The 19252-nt window shown below is 41.0% G+C and overlaps 1 protein-coding gene and 1 long non-coding RNA gene across 14 annotated transcripts in view; one reads left to right on the forward strand and one right to left on the reverse strand.

The window, feature by feature from the left end:
- The window catches only part of eys (eyes shut homolog), a 259527-nt gene that overhangs the window by 173455 nt on the left and 66820 nt on the right, over nt 1-19252 (forward strand). For all 13 annotated transcript variants that reach the window (XM_054798574.1, XM_054798573.1, XM_054798572.1 and 10 more), the window contains one exon: nt 7047-7223. In XM_054798574.1, coding sequence (XP_054654549.1) covers nt 7047-7223 — 177 coding nt within the window. The remainder of the gene's footprint in view (nt 1-7046; nt 7224-19252) is intronic.
- LOC129193852 (uncharacterized) lies at nt 17040-18741 on the reverse strand. The gene is made up of 3 exons (XR_008573637.1): nt 18618-18741; nt 18324-18501; nt 17040-17495 (listed from the first exon to the last, which is right to left on the reverse strand). It is a non-coding gene; the product is annotated as an uncharacterized LOC129193852 (long non-coding RNA).

Below are 19252 nucleotides of genomic sequence, written 5' to 3' on the forward strand. Positions count from 1 at the left end.
TTATGCATAGATATTTAGTTTAACCCCCAAGTCTGTTTGTTAAGCTGTTTAAACGTTGTTATTTAACAGCCTTAAAGCAGAACGTGGGCTGCAAATCTTCTACTGCTCCACAACCAGACACCCAATTTACATCTGTTGCATATTTATTTATATTGTCTAGGTTAAATAAATATGTTGGTTTTTTTTATTCTATACAGGTATTACAAATACAGTGGAACCTCCAAAATTGAATGCCCCAAAAGTCACACAATTTAGAGTCCAACCTAAAAAAGTCAGGAAACAATATGCCTCAAAAGTATGAATAATCCTGTGAGCATCTGATACACAGTGTGTGTATTTTTCTTCAGTTTTTGTGTTTTTTGAGATGCTACCACCAAAGGATAGCGGGGGTGGCAACAAAGAATGATGATTATAACCATTGCACCTTGAATAAAACTTCTTACGACATAGGAAAGAGTCGAAAAAATGAGGCTTCTCCTAGCCAACACCCTGGTTCTCTCCGACCTCCGTGGAAGCACGGCAGCTGCTCACATAGCGTATCCGGCATTAATGCACCTTACATGTGGCTCTTGTTCTCCCGGCCGTAGGTGCCGTAGGTGGTCAGTACGCTCATCTTGCAATCAATGATGCCCACACACGGTACTTCCCCAGTGAGTAAAACATACGACAGTCTTACATGAAGCACACCAAGTGCGCACAAATCAGACGCCGCACTCACGATCTAAAAGCTACCAACGGAGGGCGAGTGGCAAACACGTGGGTGTCACGAATCACTTGCTCCCTAAGCAGGACACACTTGCAACTCGTGCTGGCCACGGCCAACAAATTTCCCAACAATTCCAGAGCCCATGCATGTGGTAACACGTACATCCGGATGTAACTCTGGCTTTAACGTGAATTGTCATTGTCGTTTATTATTCCCGATAGCAGTAGTTGTTGTGTGTGCGTTTCACTTTTATACCATGTGTTGTTATTTTTGTTCATACCATGAGTGAGGATAGTGTTCTGTGTAGTGACCTTTCCGGCTGTTTCACGGTGTTTACAAGCTGGTTATGGGTTCTTTATTGGCTGTTGCTTGCTCAAATAAGAACCCCTTCCTACAAGAAAGCTGATGTGCTCCTAACTGACTCAAAAGCACCGCTGAATACAGTAAATGAAGTCATGGAAGAAATGATTAGACCACCCTTGTTTCTTCAGTTTCTTGTTCATTTTAATGCCTGATACAACTAAAGGTACCTTTGTTTGGACAAATATAACAATGACAACAAAAATAGCTCATAAGAGTTCAATTTCTGGCAGTACAATGCTATAGCTATTCATGTAAGAAGATTTTGGTTATTATCAAGAAAACCACAGAAGTTGCTCAATATCAGCTGTTTAATTAAACTCTTCTGAGCTATATTTGTTATCATCATTATATTTGTCCGAACAAATGTGTCTTTATTTGTACCACGCATTAAAATGGATCGATAAACTCAAGAAACAAGGACGGCCTAATCATTTTTTCTATGACATTATGTTATGTGTGACTGACAGGCAGTGACAGAGTTAGCAGATTTGCACTTTGAAGCTGAACCGTTAATGAAGGTTTTATGTTTTTCATTAAACAAATTAATTAACTTGATATGTTATGAACCATGGAATGGATTGTGTGTAACTTTGGAGTTTTCACTGTACTCTGTAGTCAAAGATAAGTGTGTGATGACTGTGCTTCCAGATTTAAGTAGTAAGCTACTTGATCAGTCAATGAGACACTAAGCTGTTTACAGAAATACAGTTTGATCCATGACAACAGGGATCATAAGTACTGGCTATTTGTTGCAAATGACTGTCTTTTCAAAGTTATTTCTCTCTTACTGTAGATGGTGACTTCAAGTCAACATAAACGATTAGTCAGCAGACCGAAATATATCAAATATTTGTGCCATTTGTCAGACGATCAAGTTGTTATCTTTGTCAGCATGCCCTGCTTCTCTTTTGCCATTCTGGATGTACTCTGGCCCATTAAACATGAGGTCTGCTCAAAAATCACATAAAGGCTTCAATTTACAACTGTGTTGCAGTTTTTTTTAAATTAACTTAAGGGGTGGCTTATTTTTGGATGCGAAAGAACCTGCAATATCTTTGGCGGTTGCCAAGTGCGGCAGATTGTGTCGGCTCACTTTTAGAGGCACAAGCAATAATAAAAAATCCTCAGCACAAGATGTTATGGCACATGCAATTCTCCATCAGATTCAAGATTCAAGAGAGTTTTATTGTCATGTGCATAGTAAAACAGCAGTTATACCATGCAATGAAAATCTTATTCTGTTCATTCTCCCAAGAAAAGAAAGAAAACACAAGAAAGAATAAGAACATAAGAAACATAAACACATAAACATATATACCAATAAATTAAGCAACAAAAACAGAAGAGACATTAATACAAATAAATAATACAAATAAATAAATAAAGTGCTATGAGTGTGTGCTTGTGTTGCTTGCGGCGTGTGTGAGTGCTTCGTTGAGAAGCCTGATGGCCTGTGGGTAAAAGCTGTTCGCCAGCCTTGTGGTCCTGGACTTCAAACTCCTGTAGCGTCTGCCTGACGGTAGGAGTGTGAATAATGAGTGTTGTGGATGTGTGCTGTCCTTGATGAGGTTGTGTGTTCTTCGTAGGACTCTAGTTTTATAAATGTCTTGCAGTGAGGGGAGGGCTGCCCCAACAATGTTCTGTGAGGTCTTGATCACCCGCTGGAGTGCCTTCCTATCTCGTGTTGTACAGTTACCGTACCAAACAGTGATGGAGGCGGTAAGGACACTTTCCATAGTGCACCTATAGAAGCAACTAAGGATTTTGGTGGACATGCCAAATTTCCTCAGTCTTCTCAGGAAGTACAGTCTCCTTTGGGACTTCTTCATAATTTGTTGGGTATTGTGAGACCAGGTGGGGTCCTCGCTGATGTGTGTGCCAAGGAACTTGAAGGTTTTCACCCTCTCCACCTCAGTCTCATCAATAAACAGGGGTCTATGCGGCTCCTTTTCCCTTGTTCTTAGGTCGATGATCATCATTAAATCAGTTCAGTGGAATTCTACAGTATATACAAAAAATGTACACACTTGTACCTGCAAACGCGCATGCCGTATCGGATGTACAATTCGGAAGACTTTGGTTGATTTAAAATTCATACACAAATGGATTTCAGCCAGTGACTTGCTGTCATGATGAAAACTACAAAAACGAAAAATAACATTAAATAAATATGAATATATGTTCATTGAACTGTATTATAAATGCATTTTCTGTATGACTCCAATTGGTAAAATTTTCTTAAGTAAAAATCGCTGAATTTGCACAATTCCTGATCAAATACAGTACAGGGAAGAAACCTAAGGTGAGGCCACCGTGAGCATGGCTTCTCGGCTTAGTGCTCAAGCCCCGCCTACTGTCTATGAGTGCACACATGGCACCTGCTAGTTCCTGTTTGTCAGCATGTTGCCAAGAATATAATATTGTGAAAACATTATACACCATGACTTTCTACAGCGCGTGTAATATCTTTAATGTAAGTGTGACATCATTATTCTCGCTGATCAGGCAATAAAATGCATAGGAATGTCATGGAAGACACTTGCAGTACCCCTGCATCCTGAAGGGGTTAGGCGTGCGTGAGTGCTTGTCACTGCCATTCTTCCACAAAAGAAAAGCATGTTTTTCGGGGGGGGGTTTACAGCAGCATCTCTTGCTAGCATAAAGTCAAATGAATTCAAGATATATTTATGCTCTGCTAAATGAATGAATGAATTTGACTTACAAAATGGAAGATTATATACCCAAGGTCACCAAGAGGTGATCAGACTTTTGCAAAAAAAAAGTGTCAGAACTTTCCCTGGAGACGGAAATGCTGCATGGAGGCTACTTCATATACAGGAAAAAGGTAAGAACCAAATGTTTTCCAGTTAATAAAAAAAATTTAACTAAAATACAAAAATAACTAAGTATTTGAAAATAGTTTGAATATATTTGTTTACACAAAATGAATCATGCTCTTCTTTTTGTGTGTTAACATAAAAAAAACCTCCAAAACAGTCTGTCCCTCACCAGCCATGAACCCCACCAGACATCAATGATATCAGCATATCATGTGAGACCTCATGGCACCACACAACAGCTCCGCTAAATCAGCAAAGAATTAAATAATTCAATTAAAGAATTCAAACTCTTATTTTCCTAAAAAGTGCTTAAAACTTGGATTTCTTGCTGAAACCTGTTAGTGTTGTCCCCTGCTGGCCTTAAGAATGAAAGTAGTTTTAAGTATACGGGTGTCACAAGTTCTCTTGTCAAAAGATCTCACAAGATGACAAGATTTCCTGTTCAGAAAAAAAAGGTCTCGGGGGCCCCACGTCTGGGGCAATAAAAAATAAATACATTAATCGAACAGTCAATGAAAATGAACTGGATCATTTTGCCGGCCTCAGTATATTCCCCGCCTCCAAACGGGCAGGAACAGGTTTCTCTCTGCATTGGTTTCAGCACCTTGGCGCATTTGTTCCATAGGACAACAGCATGAACAGAGTGAGCCCTTTTGTCAGTCACAGTGCAAAAGTGTGTAGCCTCGCTAGGAGCAATGCAAGGTAATGTAGTAGAAATTAAATTCATAGCTTACAATATTGTCATATATTTTTTTCTCGTAGGCCCAATCTCGTGTATTGTCGCGTCTTGTGAACTGAGTGTCTCGTGAGACTCCTAGTTTTAAGGCATTTCTGCTCTGGGATGACTGTTCAGACCTACTTATTTTATACAAAAATATTAGAAGGGTAGCATGAGAACCATGAGATATGAAAGGCCCTATTTGATTTGGAAATAGGTTACATTAATGCATGACACAGAATGATATAAGGTAACATACTTTCTGGAAGTTTTTGAAAAGACATAAATGGGACAAAACCGCAATCAACTTTCATTTGAATGAGCCACTCAGAGCCAACATCCTACTTCACACCTTCAGGTGTTCAAGAAATAAGGACATAAGGTAATGAGCCATAGAACGAGGTCATAATCAATACCGACTGAATAATTTCCCGCCTCGGTGGGTTTGTCTTTTATGACGACGCCTTTTCCGTCCACAAGTAAATCTGTGATCGCATAGCTTTGAATTGACTACTTGCACAGATGACACATCATCTTTGGTGAGATGTAGGACCCGCAGAGTCGTCTTTGAAGAAGCAATTTATCATAGCATAAAACTTTGACATACCCAGATGACAGGCATGATCTTCTGCTGGGCTACTTAATATCAAATAGTTACTCATCCACAAGTCAAATGCCTGAGCTTACAGCAGTGACTTGCAGACTGCAGCCCCAGGGTGCTAACATTAGACAGCCAGACCCAAGAGATCACAAATGTCGGGCTTGTTATGTGGATCAAATCCTTGACAAAGACGCCTGTATGACAGTTGCTTTGGATTGTCACTGTGTACATGTATAAAAACGGCAAAAAATACATCATTAGTGGGTTTTTTTTAATGTAGATTCACACTGCCTGATAAGCACATCAAATGCAATGCCTTCAAGAGTTGACTGCTGTTGCCCAGAGCTAACAAGTTGTTCACTTCATGCATTCTGCTTTTCAACATCCTTAACTGGCATACAAGTGTAAAAAGAAGTTAAGCACTGTGTAGTCAAAACAAAAAATTAAAATACCGTATTTTATACCTGAGACTTCAGTGGGGACTTAAGTGACCCAATCCACCTCTTACAAACGAACAAACCCTTTCCCAAGCTATATAAGAGATATATAAACTCACTTATTTCTTTCATAGAACTCACACAGAACGATGAACAACGCCATGTCTGTCTATTTTGTGCTGGAACTAGATCAGTTAAGCGCTGCTGTTCATATGATGATGCGTTCAAGGGCATTGGTAACGCAGTAATGCAGTATTGTCATTGTGATCACTATCATAGTTCATCATTTCATGACTGCTATTATGTGTGATTGTCATTGACAGCCTTGTCATTGTGGTTGTTGATATTGTTTTGTCTTTTGTCCTTTTGTCCTTGTTCGTCTTTATAGTTGTCACAGACATTTATTTGCTGATGTCGTTCTGTATGTTTCTGTTGTTCTGTTATTGTTGTCACGGTTGTTGTTGTTGCTGCTGTTGTCCTTGTCTCTTGTCTCTTTTTTTTTGTCCCCCTCTCATCCCCGCACCCTCCCACCCCCTGTTTTCTTTTCTCTTCTTCTCTGTCCCCTCCTGCTCCGGTCCGGTCGCTCCAAATTTGCTTAATAACAAGCATCAAAGTCAAATAAATTCTGTATAACAGGGGAAGTGTATATCACACTTCTCTCTGGCAGAGTAAATCTGTTGAGCACTCGACGGCATTTAGATGTACAATTCTATCTGCTTTAAAGGTTGGACAAGACAGGGGAAAGAAAAAAAAAGGGCATTGGTAACTTCCAGTGTCAGGAAATAGGCTTTTAGACATCAACCAATCAGAGGATGGATAAATGCCACTGTGACGTCACTGCGGGCCATATAACTGGCCTTGTGAGGTGTATCTGAAATCTGATAATGAAAGAGCCACATTGTTAATAGTGTAAGTGATATTGGGCCAGCGCTCCCGATTCTGAGGGCCCGAGGCAGATGACATCGACATGGCAACACAAAGAAGCTGAAATCTTGTCACGCATGCAGCAAACTCTCAAGACCTCTGCCAGGTGTACAATGTCATCACTGACTTGTGGCACTGATGACCTCCTTCAGCTCCCCTTCAAGTCATAGCCTTTGTCATCCACTGGGAAATAACAGCAGCATGTAGCCTTGACAGAACATTGCTGACTGCTAACAGGCAAACTGTCAGTGCGGCAAAAGGCAGAGACTGACTTGACATCTCTGCAGCGCTATACACCAGCCACAACATTAGGTACGCCAGCACTGCCAAATGAGCGGTCTTTCTTTTTGTTTGTTATTGTGGTTGCATCATACTGAGAGGTGTTTCTAAAATTTTGGTTCCCGTATTTAGCTACCTGAGAGAGTGAGTCAGTACACCACTGTATTTTTGTTTACAGATACCAAAGTATACATCCCATCATTCGACGGCACGTCTTATTTGGAGCTGCAGCCCCTTGCATTCATCCTCCAGTCCTCTGACGACAGCAATAATGTACCCCGTACTGTCAAGGACACTGCCGTTATTCTCCATTTGACTATGAAAACTCGATCAACACAGGGCACCATCCTCTACAGTGAGTACCGCCTCATTTTTATGTCTGAAAGCACTGTAGCGCTGCGGCAAGCCCAGATAAAAGCAGGGGGAAAAAATCATTTCTGTGCCTTCCAATAATGTTGATTGCATTTAATGTTGCTTTTTTTCCCCCTGCAGATGTCCTTGCCAGCGCAAATTACCTTTTTATAATTTTGATGTTAATGTCTACTGTGGTGCTGATTTCATCAGAATAATAATCAGCACCTCAAAAGTTCCATTCCTTGTTTGCAAACATAACTTTTCTTAAATCCTGTAACATTCTGATCGTGGTAAAAGCTAGATAATGCAGCATGCATTACTTTGAATATTGCTTAAATGTAATTACTCTATGCCCAAATACCACTGCAGTCGGATATATTAGAGACCTTAAGTTGAAATTATTATAATTATTAGTGCATTTTGCAAAGCTAAGCAAATGCCTCCAACTCCTTCATTGACATGCTGGTGGTGTCTCCCCTCTAATCGGATGCTTGTTTACCCCTATTTACTTTTAATATTTATATTGGTACTGTTTTGGCTAATCAAAATATTCCATGCATAACCTGTGAGTGAGTCATTCATCTCACTCAGCAGAATTCCCACAACATAAACAAGTAGAACGATAAAAATGTTTCAAACACCACGTTATTTAAAAATAATCGTACAAGAACATATAATTCATCAAAGTACAATAATGTGAACCAGATTTAGATTTCATGAATATTAATGACTCATTAGTGAACATTCTTAGTTGTAAGTACTTGGCAGGCAAGGTGGTCATCGTGTTCAGGAGGACTTCTAGTTTCTTCACATTAGGCCTGACTCACTGGGTCACATTGAAATCAGAATTCTTCTGGGCTTCTTAACATCTGTTGCAGGCTTCCTTTTGCTTCTAATAGCCAAAATTCCAGATGCAACATGGGGCCAATGAGGCACTTTCCGTGTGGTATTTAATGATGGGTAATGCTTGTGCATCTCAGCATTGAGCAGGCCATTAATCCCCAAGTACCACTTCCAAATCTTGCAAGCGACTTCCACCATGTTTTTGTGTTCACAATTACAGCCACTGTGTCATCCAGACTGCTAAGGGTATACTTAAAAATACCTACCTTGTAAAAATGTTTCGTCTTTGTGTTTTCAGAAGTGACATTGATGGCATTGTCAAAACGGCCCCCGTTCACACGATCGCATGCACACAAACGGCTCACCTCATCCGGAAGTGTTTAGAATTTTGCTGTATTACAGGAGTTGTGCAGTAAATACATGTATACCCTTTGCAGAAACAAATATGATCAAACATGTTATCTTTAGAAGCACAAGTGGGCTTTGGTCAACCATTTTGTTTTGCTTGTGATATACACCGATACTGACCACCGAAGTCATCCTAAGTTTTTATAGACCGTTTACACAGAAACTTCCAATAGAATTTCACTTTCAGACCAAAACCTTTTATCTATTTCACATTGACAGTACAAATTTCAACCGTTATCTTTGCGCCGCTCATTAGAAGAATGGCTTTTCTTCTGCAAGTCCTTCCATAGATACCTTTCCCAACCTAACCAACCTCTTTGGACTGGTGATGTGTGTCCCCAAGTCCTTTGTCTGCTTTTTGTGACAACCGTGTCTCCAATCTGCCACCCGCCTATTTCTTTGTCCCTCTGTAGAAGAGGTTGGGAAGCACATCTGGAAACGCCTTCCCGTCTCTGCTCATTAAAGATGATCATCTTGTTGCTATGGTTACTCTCGCCAGAATCTGTTTGGTTTGATCCTGATTGAATCCATTACATTGGTTTATATGGCTACAAATACAAATGTAGATACATGTTCATTGTTTTCCCTTTATCAGTCAAGGACACATATTTGGGAACTGAAATGCAGATTAAAAATGAATCACGTACGTTAAAGTGAGGCAGTCGAACAACATGGTTTCTGGAGAGAGAAAGACATGGACAGTCGTTCCTTGCCATTTCGCTCTTTGAATTTCGCAGCTTCACTCTATCACGCTTTTTCAAACATATATTAATGAATGAATCATGCTATTTTGTAGTTGAATACAGCCTATTGTTAGTCAGAAAAAAGATGTTTTGAGCAAATTGTATGGGGTTTTTTTGCCTAAATTGAGCATTTTCAGTCATAAAAATGGCTAAATTAACTACTATAAAATACAAATATAAGGCATTCAGAACACGCATTCAAAGATGCTGTAATGATATGTAGTATTCTATACTGGTCACTAGGTATCAGTAATGTTACTGTAAAGTTCGGTGAGACACACAAGCACCAGACTGGACAACAGGCTTTTATTGCAGGTTTGAATTAATTAATGGGCACCATCACCCTTAACACAGGCTACTGTGTGCAAGTAGCTAAAAACTTTACTTTGAACACCTGGCATCACTTCCGGTCTGCTCCACCAGAAAACATTCACCGCAACACATGCGAGCACGAGTCTTATTTATATTTTAAATGGCTTATTTTCTCTTATTATGTCTACGATATTGGCTATTACGAGTATAAAGGTTACTATAGGGGTGTTATGTTATGTCTAGAGGCCTCTACTAAAGTTAAAAAATGTATTTAGGAGGTCGTAAACAGGTTTTCTATGCCCTAACGACAAAAATATTCCATTTGTAAATAAGGATTCCAACTTCACGGAAATTCACTTATCACGGTTTGGTCTGGAACCGCTTAGCTGTGATAAAGGAGGGATTACTGTAAATTATATTTACCATGTTGAGCCAAAGTAAAGACCGAGAGAAAAATCTTATATTTCTAGAGACTTGTACATGCAAACCCTTGGATCAAGCCATCTTAAGGCCACACTGTCTGCACCTGATCTCGGAAGCCAAGCAGGGTCGGACCTTGTTAGTACTTGGATGGGAGACCGCCTGGGAATACCAGGTTCTGTAAGCTTGGGCCGCACGGTGGTCTAGTGGTTAGCATGTTTGCCAACACAGTCACAGTCTGGAGATCGGGAAGATCTGGGTTCGATTCTCCCTTGGGCATTTCTGTGCGGAGTTTGCATGTTCTCCCTGTGCGTGCGTGGGTTTTCTCCGGGTACTCCGGTTTCCTCCCACATTCCAAAAACATGCATGTTAGGTTAATTGGCGACTCTAAATTGTCCATAGGTGTTTGTCTATATGTGCCCTGCCATTGGCTGGCCACCAGTCCAGGGTGTACCCCGCCTGTCGCCCGAACTCAGCTGGGATAGGCTCCAGCATGCCCCCGCGACACTAATGAGGAGAAGCAGCATAGAAGATGGATGGATGGATCTTGGATCAGTCGTCTTCTATGTATTTGCCATATTGTACTGTACTGCGCGGTGTACTGTTACTTGCTAACAGATCGTTGTAGATCGGTATCGGAGGCGAAGCAGCATTACTTGATATGACACGTACAAAGGGAGCGATTCCACCTGGGACGATAATAAATTCATTAATTCACTCGATAATGTCGGCCTCAACATATCGCCATGTGCACGCGTGTCTGTTTTCCTCATCTCCCGCCTTCAAACTGGCAGGAAGAGAGTTGATTCCTTGCATTGGTTTCAGCACCGTGGCAGGTTTGTTCCATAGAGCAATGGCATGAGCAGAGTGAGCGCTTTTGTCAGTCATACAGTCTCTTGGTCTCGGTGGGTGGAGGCATTTGCATACACACAGAGTACAGAAGAGTGTAACATGTAACATAAATGAGTAGATTGCAATATATTGTCATAGATTTTTTTCATTGTGCTTTTCTTAAAAGTAATGTTAAAATCTCTTCTCGTCTCATTCTGGCAACCCCACTCCCCACATCCCGACAGTATAGTGCTTCTTCACTCTTCGTACTTTTACTTTTGTCTTAAAATCAACCCTAATTGACATATATAGGGCTCATCCATTCCCCCCGCTAGCATTTTCAGACAGGCAATGAAAACACCCCCTAGTTGCAGTACTAATGATAGTGAAACAATTTGTTATGACACACCGATTACATTATGGCTTTGAAAATGTAATTACTGCCCTGAATGCTAGCTTAGCTACATGTTTATGGTGCCACATAAAACAAAGAAAAAAAAAGCAAGAATTGTGAAGGACATCTGATCTGACCATAGTTCACTAGCACAATGAGATTAGTGATGAGTCATATCTTCCTTTGGATCTCACATTTTAATATGAGCAACCATGCAAATGTGCAATATAAAAGAGGTCACCTGAGGACGTTGTGACTCACCCACCGCTACTGAGGGGAATTGTGCAACAAAACAATAATGGGTCTTGTGTTTCCAAGGCTACGGGACAAAACAAATAAATAAAAACCAATCCGCAGAGGAAGACGAGAAGTCTTTTGCTGCTATAGTGAAGGCGGCGAGGACTGTGCTGACCCTTAACATCGACTGTGAACTCTACATTGTCCCGCCAGCTCTTTTGTTCCCGACACCTGCTTGCACATGTACGGTATACACTCTATCTTGCGTTGCAGAGGGACATTTTGATAGCTAGGCCAGACACGGCTGTGCAGAACCTTGTGACAATGGAGCATTGTGTAGGGTTCAATGGAATTCTGGTCAATTTTTTAAGGGTTTAGAAAGCTGAGTCTGATTTACCCAGCATTGTGTGTTATACTGTATATTACCGTGCAAAAATGTGAAGTCACTACTGGCTGTCTTGTTTCAATTACCTTCTTTGCATAACAGTCATTTAGACATGCTAAAAATATGCTATATGTAAGGCCCGAGGTTTCAGGTTTGGCCAAAAAACGAAATGAAACATGGTAGTGCGACTCACTGTGTTTACGTGTTTGGCCGCTTGTTAATAAAGCGATTGGAATTGCATTGGGACTCTTTCTTAACTACAAGCATGGGCATTACAGATTTTGTAGCGATGTGTGCAGAGGCTGAAAGCCCGTTAGACAAGCTAGCCAAGCTACATTTGTTTGTGTTTCTGTCCATCCCTTTTATTTACTGACACAAAAACGACACACAATGGTGGTAAAATAAGTGTAAAAGGGCCCTATAGGCATGTAGATGCTTCTTTGAGGCTGAATCAGTAGACGACATTGCTCCCCGATGGCTCAAGAGTGGTGTGTCACGTCCGGGTGCAGGCTAGTAAGTACCGCAACATCATTAGCCTGAACAGAGGGGCTTGGCTTGGAGCTAATTAGCTGAGCTAACATTTTGCACCCAAGTTGCTGCCTTAGTAGTAGTGATAGTAGCAGTGACAATGGCAGAGCGAAACACTGACGCGTTGCATGCTTTGAGGAACAAAAGCAACATGTTCACTTTTTAATCCATCGATCTATTTTCTATGCCGCTTATTCTCGTTAGGGTTGCGGGGGTATGCTGGAGCCTATCCCAGCTGACTTTGGGCGAGAGGCGGGGTACACCGGAGAAAACCCACACACGCACAGGGAGAACATGCAAACTCCACACAGAAATGCCCAAACGGAGATTCGAATCCAGGTCTTCTCAATCTCCGGACTGTGTGGCCAACATGTTGAACATTGGGCCACCGTGCGGCCCTCACTTTTTTATGTAAAATGCAAATCATTCAGTAACTTGTACTTTAATTCTTTCACTGCCAAAGACGTCTATTGACGTATTTTCAAAAAGTAACGTTGACTGCCAAAAACATCTATTGGCATCGTTTGCTTTTTTTCCGCAGGAGCTACAGATCAAAGTCTTATTCATCTTGTGTGTGAATTTCTGACTTGTAGGCAATTTGAAAAAAAAACATACAAATATCAAAGTCGCCCCCTGCATCCTTTGACTTTTCAGGATGCGGCCCTCAGTGGAAGCGGTAGACACACTGAGAATGAGCACACCCCTCACATTTCTGCAAATATTTCATCATATGTTTCCATGGCACAGCACTGAAGAAATTACACTTTCAAACAATGTAAAGTAGTAAGTGTACAGCTTGTATAACAGTGTACTGTAAATGTAATGTCCCCTCAAAATATCTCAATACACAATCATAAATGTCTGAACCACTGGCAACAAAAGTGAGTACAGCATGAAGTCAAAATGACTCCAATTAGCCATTTTCCTTTGCCAGTGCCATGTGACTAATTAGTGTTACAAGGTTTTAGGTGTGAATGGGGAGCAGGTGTGTTAAATTTTAGTGTGATTGCTCTCACAGTCTCTCATGCTGATGACTGAAAGTTCACCATGGCACCTCATGGCAAAGAACTCTCTGAGGACGTGAAAAAAGATACATAAAGATCTACTAAAGAAGTTGAGTGCACATGCTCAGCATCATATCCAGAGGTTATGTTTGGAAAACAGACATATGAGTGCTGCCAGCATTGCCACACAGGTTGAAGGGATGGGGGGTCAGCCTGTCAGTGCTGAGTCCATGCACAGCACTCTGCATTAAATAGTTGTGCATGGCTCTCGGGCAAGAAGGAAGGTTCTTCTAAAAATGATGCACTAGAAGTCAAGCATGATGGTCGGAGTGTCATGGTGTGGGGCTGCATGAGTGCTGACAGCAATGGGGAGCACAGTTTATTGAGGGAAACATGAACAGCAACATTTATTGTGACACACTGAAGCAGAGCATGATGCCCTCCCTTTGGAAACTGACCTGCAAGGTGGTATTCCAACATAATAAGGACCCCAAACACACCTCCAAGATGGACACTGCCTTGCTAAAGAAGCTGAGGGTAAATCCTCATACGAAAGGTGGAGGAGTGCAAGGTGTCTAACATCCACTACCTCTGTAATGTCGTGATGGAGGAGTGAAAGAGGATTCCAGAGGCAACCTGTGAACTCCATAATTGGCGACTCTAAATTGTCTATTGGTGTTTGTCTATATGTGCCCTGCCATTGGCTGGCCACCAGTCCAGGGTGTACCCCGCCTGTCGCCCGAAGTCAGCTGGGATAGGCTCCAGCATGCCCCTGCGATCCTAATGAGGAGAAGCAGCATAGAAGATGGATGGATGGATCTTGGATCAGTCGTCTTCTATGTATTGCTCATATTGTACTGTACTGCACGGTGTACTATTACTTGCTAACAGTTAAGTAGATCGGTATCGGAGGCGAAGCAGCATTACTTGATATGACATGTACGAAGGCAGCGAAGGTGTGAATGTAAGTGGGAATGGTTGTTTGTCTATATGTGCACTGCGATTGGCTGGTGACCAGTCCAGGGTGTACCCCGCCTGTCGCCCAAAGTCAACTGGGATAGGCTTCAGCATGCCCCGCGACCCTAATGAGGAGAAGCGGCATAGAAAATGGATGGATGTACATTTACACTGTGAAACAAGTTGTACACTGACTACTTCACATTGCATCAGTGTGTCATTTCTTCAGTGTTGTCCCATTAAAAGATATAACAAAATATTTGCAGGAATGTGAGGGATCTGCTCACTTATGTGAGGTCCTGTAATTGTTGTCTAAACCATGCATTTCTAGTTCTGGCGCCATTCCATTTAGGTTTCAGAGAGGCAGGTTTGCTGTACATATAATATACATATAACTATTACTATACTGTATGTATTTCACAAATAAAAATGTAGGGTAAGGAGAGGTCACACATACATGCTTGCCAGCTTTTTATAATTTGTAGTTTTCTGGTTGTATTGTAATAAAAATTCTGATAATTCATTACATACAGTATGGCCTTTATAGCATTGCTAAAACAACAAATCTAATGATGGCCTTAGACTTTTGCACACTACTGTATATTTATAGAGAATACAGTACCTTTGCATAAGTGTAACAGATGAGCTTATAGGTGCAGGAGAGCTCAAAAGTCGCCTCTCAGTTGAGCATCGTTTTGCTTTGATGAGTACAGCCGCCCTGATCCTGCAAGGCTATCTTTGCCCTGCGTGACACCACGGTGAGGCACTTGCAAGTCCAGCAGAACTCTAACCGCGATGGATTGCATGGTGATTACCCGTGATTGATTCCGCCCCAGACAGGCACAGACATCACAACATTCATCTTGGAGCTATAACCTAGATTAACCTCTTATCCGTGACATCACCGTCCAGTTCACGGCCTCTCATTTACATTTACAGACTCATTATGAAGGGCAGTAGAGCACAGGGCTTCCTCTCCAACTTGATCAAAATGGTCATTTTCTGGTGCCACGAACAGGCACAAATGGCAATTAACTGCTCAAAAAATGATTTTTAGTAAGCATTTTCTGGTGGTATTGCAACAAATAATAGTAACAATTACAATTCACTTTTGCCAAGGACTAATCGTCAGTCACGTTTGTGTAGTAACCAAAAAGTAATTAACCAATTAATTAGTTTGCACAACATTTTCAGAAGGAACTAATAGATTTGATAAAGATGCTGATTTAGGAATGTATCACTCATGTGAAAAAAGACAGATTTGTGTTCATCATAGGTTAGGCATTTGGTATCCACTTGACGTTTCACCTGTATTATCAGGTATTTATAAATTCTTATCGACTTGCGGTGAATGAGATGTGTTTTCTGCATAAAAATCAGCCTATTTTTTGAGGGAAAAAAAATTGTAATCTTTTTTGAATGAAAATCTGTGAATTTGCGGGGCCTGACTTGCCAATGTGCGGGCATCCACTGTACAGAGCAGTCAGGCTTCACACACGTGGCTCTCCTCCACGCTTTGACCATGTAAGCCTGTGACTCTCACTGGAGGCACTATCGTAAGCATCCTGTGACTCTGCGGTAAGGTGATGTCATCTTCACTCCTAAAGAAAATTACACAAAAAAAGCTACACTGACAAGTGTCTGAAATTACAGCTGTTACAATAACATTGTATTGATGATGAAAGTTAATTGTTTCCAGACCCAACCGTGGTAGGTGAATTTTCGGGAAGTAGGATTCCTTATTTATAAATGGAATATTTTTTGTAGTCAGAGCATAGAAAACCTGTTTGCGACCTTCTAAATATGGTTTTTAACATTATTAGAGCCCTCTAGACATGAAATAACACCCCTTTAGTCACCTTTACACTCATATTAGCCAATATAGTAGACGTGATAACAGAAAATAAGCCATCAAGGTTGGTGCTTGTGTGTCTCACGGAACATTGCAGTAAAAGTTAATAAGCTGTATTCAAGAAAGTAATGTAATGATCATGGTCGAATTTATTTCAAACATGCATACAGGTTACTTTGGAATATTACAATTCACAATTCCACATGTTCGAAAAAGAGTAGGAAGAAGCAGATTTTATTTAATCCTACCCGCTCTCTGCTTCACATCAATTGCTAATACATTTGTTCACTTCCTGTATTCAGCAGCATGTTATATACCATTTACCAAATCTGAAATAATGTAAGAAAATGACCAGGTCCTGTAACAATGTGTCACAGTAGAGTTAAGGCTTGTAGAGTCATGTATAATTGAATGTATAGTTTAACATTCCCTCCAGCTCAAAATGAATGCCTTTCTCAGACTTTCTGAGATTGAAATTACTTTGAAGCGTTCATTGAATTGACGCAAGATGTTATTGTCGTTTGCATGCATACTTCTGCTGTTGATATATAGAATTGATCAATTATTGTTAGGTTTGTCCATACATTCATTTTCTATGCCGCTTATCCTCAAGAGGAATCCGGGGGTACGCTGGAGCCTATCCCAGCTGACTTCTGGTAAACCCTGGATTGGTCGCCAGTCAATCACAGGGCACATATAGACAAACAACCATTCACACTCACATTCATACCTATGGACAATTTAGAGTTGCCAATTAACCTAACATGCATGTTTTTGGAATGTGGGAGGAAACTGGAGTACCCTGAGGAAACCCACGCACGCACGGGGAGAACGTGCAAACACACAGTGATGCCCAACATAGTTGTTGTAAGGTCTAATGTTACTGTTTTATTGTTCATTTGTGTAGTATGAGCTGATGTTTCTTTTGTTGTCTGGATCTATATCATTCTCCAAGCCAATCATTTGTAGTCTATGTAGCAGGTCTTCCTGTCCTGCAATCTTTTGTGTTATATTGTGAATGTCATCGAAAGTAGGAAAATTGAGTTCCTAATTCCAGTACTCTTTGTTGAGCAGGCCCTTTCAACGTGGTAGTGATGTCAAATGTTATTGAAGGTAATCCTTGTAACTGCATTGTTCTTTGTTTGCGAGTTGTATCCTCCATTTCCCTGCTGTCACGGTGATGTGATCTTTCAAAGATCTTTCCAGATCCGTGATATCTTTGACAACAAGCAGTCTGACCTCTTCTGGTCCTCCGGTTAGCTTGATATAGATTCTGCAGCTGGCGCTCCAAGTACCTTGAATCTTTCACTGCTTCCTGATGTCAGCGTTGTAGACGTTTGTACCTTTAAGCTTCTTTCCCTGTTTCAGCAGAGCAGTTTTGAGTCCCCATCAGCACTGTAGTGTATCATCAGTGACTTTTCCCCAGCTTCATCCCGTGAGCAGAGTTCTGGTCAGTTTTTGGTGTTTAAGTTGTTCTGGCTAGTTGGTGCGGTCACTTAAGGGTTTTGCTTCTCAAAACACTATGCATTGAAAACCGTAATACATTTGCAAAAAATAAGACCTCAAAATCGAACTGTGCTATTTTCTCTCCCTTCGTATCACTCCACACTGCCGCCTGTCAACTGTTGAACACCTTTCCGTCACTTGTTTCAGAGTGTTTACTGCTGGGATAGTGAAAGTCAACATGTCTAACTACGAAACAAGTGATGATGACATTCCTTTTAGCACAAATCAAAGGGATACCTCTATGAACCGCAATGCATGGATGCTGAACTTCATCAGATGGAGTTACATTGTAGAACGGGCAGAGAGCAAGAAGAGGGACAGAAGTTGTCCAAGCTGCAGCTAGACTGACTGTAGATGTGAGTAGATTATACATATATCCACTTTTCTCCATGTTATTTGGACTGATTTCCAAGTGACAGTGGACATCTATGTCGGGTTTGTTTTAGAAACTCACATACAGCTAACATACAGTATACTGTGCACTGTGACTGGAAGCATAATCATAGAAATGTGGTCGCTTACAATAATAATAGTAAGTCATCGTACAATGTTATGTTCAGTGGCTTTGCTGGTAATATGACATTTGGTGATTTGCTGCACACAACGTTACAAGCTGATTCTTGATAGCCTGTTTCGAGTGTAGTACCGTGTAAAGTACATACTAGTATAACTAGTTCTTACCTGGGGTGCTGGGACAGCAGAATTCTTCAAAACATGTTTCTTCCACTGTCCTGGGCATGCAGGAATGTATGATCCTTGTTGAAGTGTGCATTACACGCACAAAGCTGTTTCATCCTTGCCACTTCGGTCCCCACTTTAAAGCAAGTGGCACAAAGCCAAAGTTGCCAAATAGCAATGTCTGTGACAGGAAAGCGATGGAACACAGGATGATTCAGACACATTGTTGTTGTTACAGCCTAGATAATTACAAGTCTGCAACATTTTTTTGTTATTTTCTTTTGTGACAATATTTACCACACTAGCTCTCACTCATCGCAGCGGTCGTCATTCCGTAAACACCATCCAGGTGTGCAGCAGTTGACAGACGGCAGCGCGCAGTGATACAAAGGGAGAGAAAAAGCACACAGCAATTGTGAGGTCTGACTTTTTTGTAGAAAATGGTTTTGTAATGCAAATATATTACTCTTTTTTTTTATTACATATTGTTTTGAGAAGCACAATGCTTTACTTTTGTGATCCCACCAACTAGTTGGAATGAATTTCTTCAAAACCAAAACCTGACCAGAACAAAGTTGGGTAAAAGTCACTGTTGACAGACCATAGGGATGTCACACAACTTCACGTCAAAAAATGCACACTATCCCTTTAAAATGCAGTGTTATCTGTCATCCTGTCATACCTTAATATCATTACGCAGTGCTCTCCCAAAAGTTCTTGACCTCATCGTGGATCTCAGAGAAGCTCCTCTTGAAACTGTTATTCTGTGATTGCAGGCTTTTTCTTGCCAAATTTATGCCACATTTTCCTGCAGTCTCTCATTAGGCTTTTCAAGGCGCCACATTATATCGAGTCCTTGTCATTCAACGGCATATGTGACCCTGTTTCTGATTCTGGACTTGGACTTCTAGGGCTGGAATAATGAAACTTTT

This window comes from Dunckerocampus dactyliophorus, chromosome 14 (assembly GCF_027744805.1).
Source record: "Dunckerocampus dactyliophorus isolate RoL2022-P2 chromosome 14, RoL_Ddac_1.1, whole genome shotgun sequence".
Classification (NCBI taxonomy): domain Eukaryota; kingdom Metazoa; phylum Chordata; class Actinopteri; order Syngnathiformes; family Syngnathidae; genus Dunckerocampus; species Dunckerocampus dactyliophorus.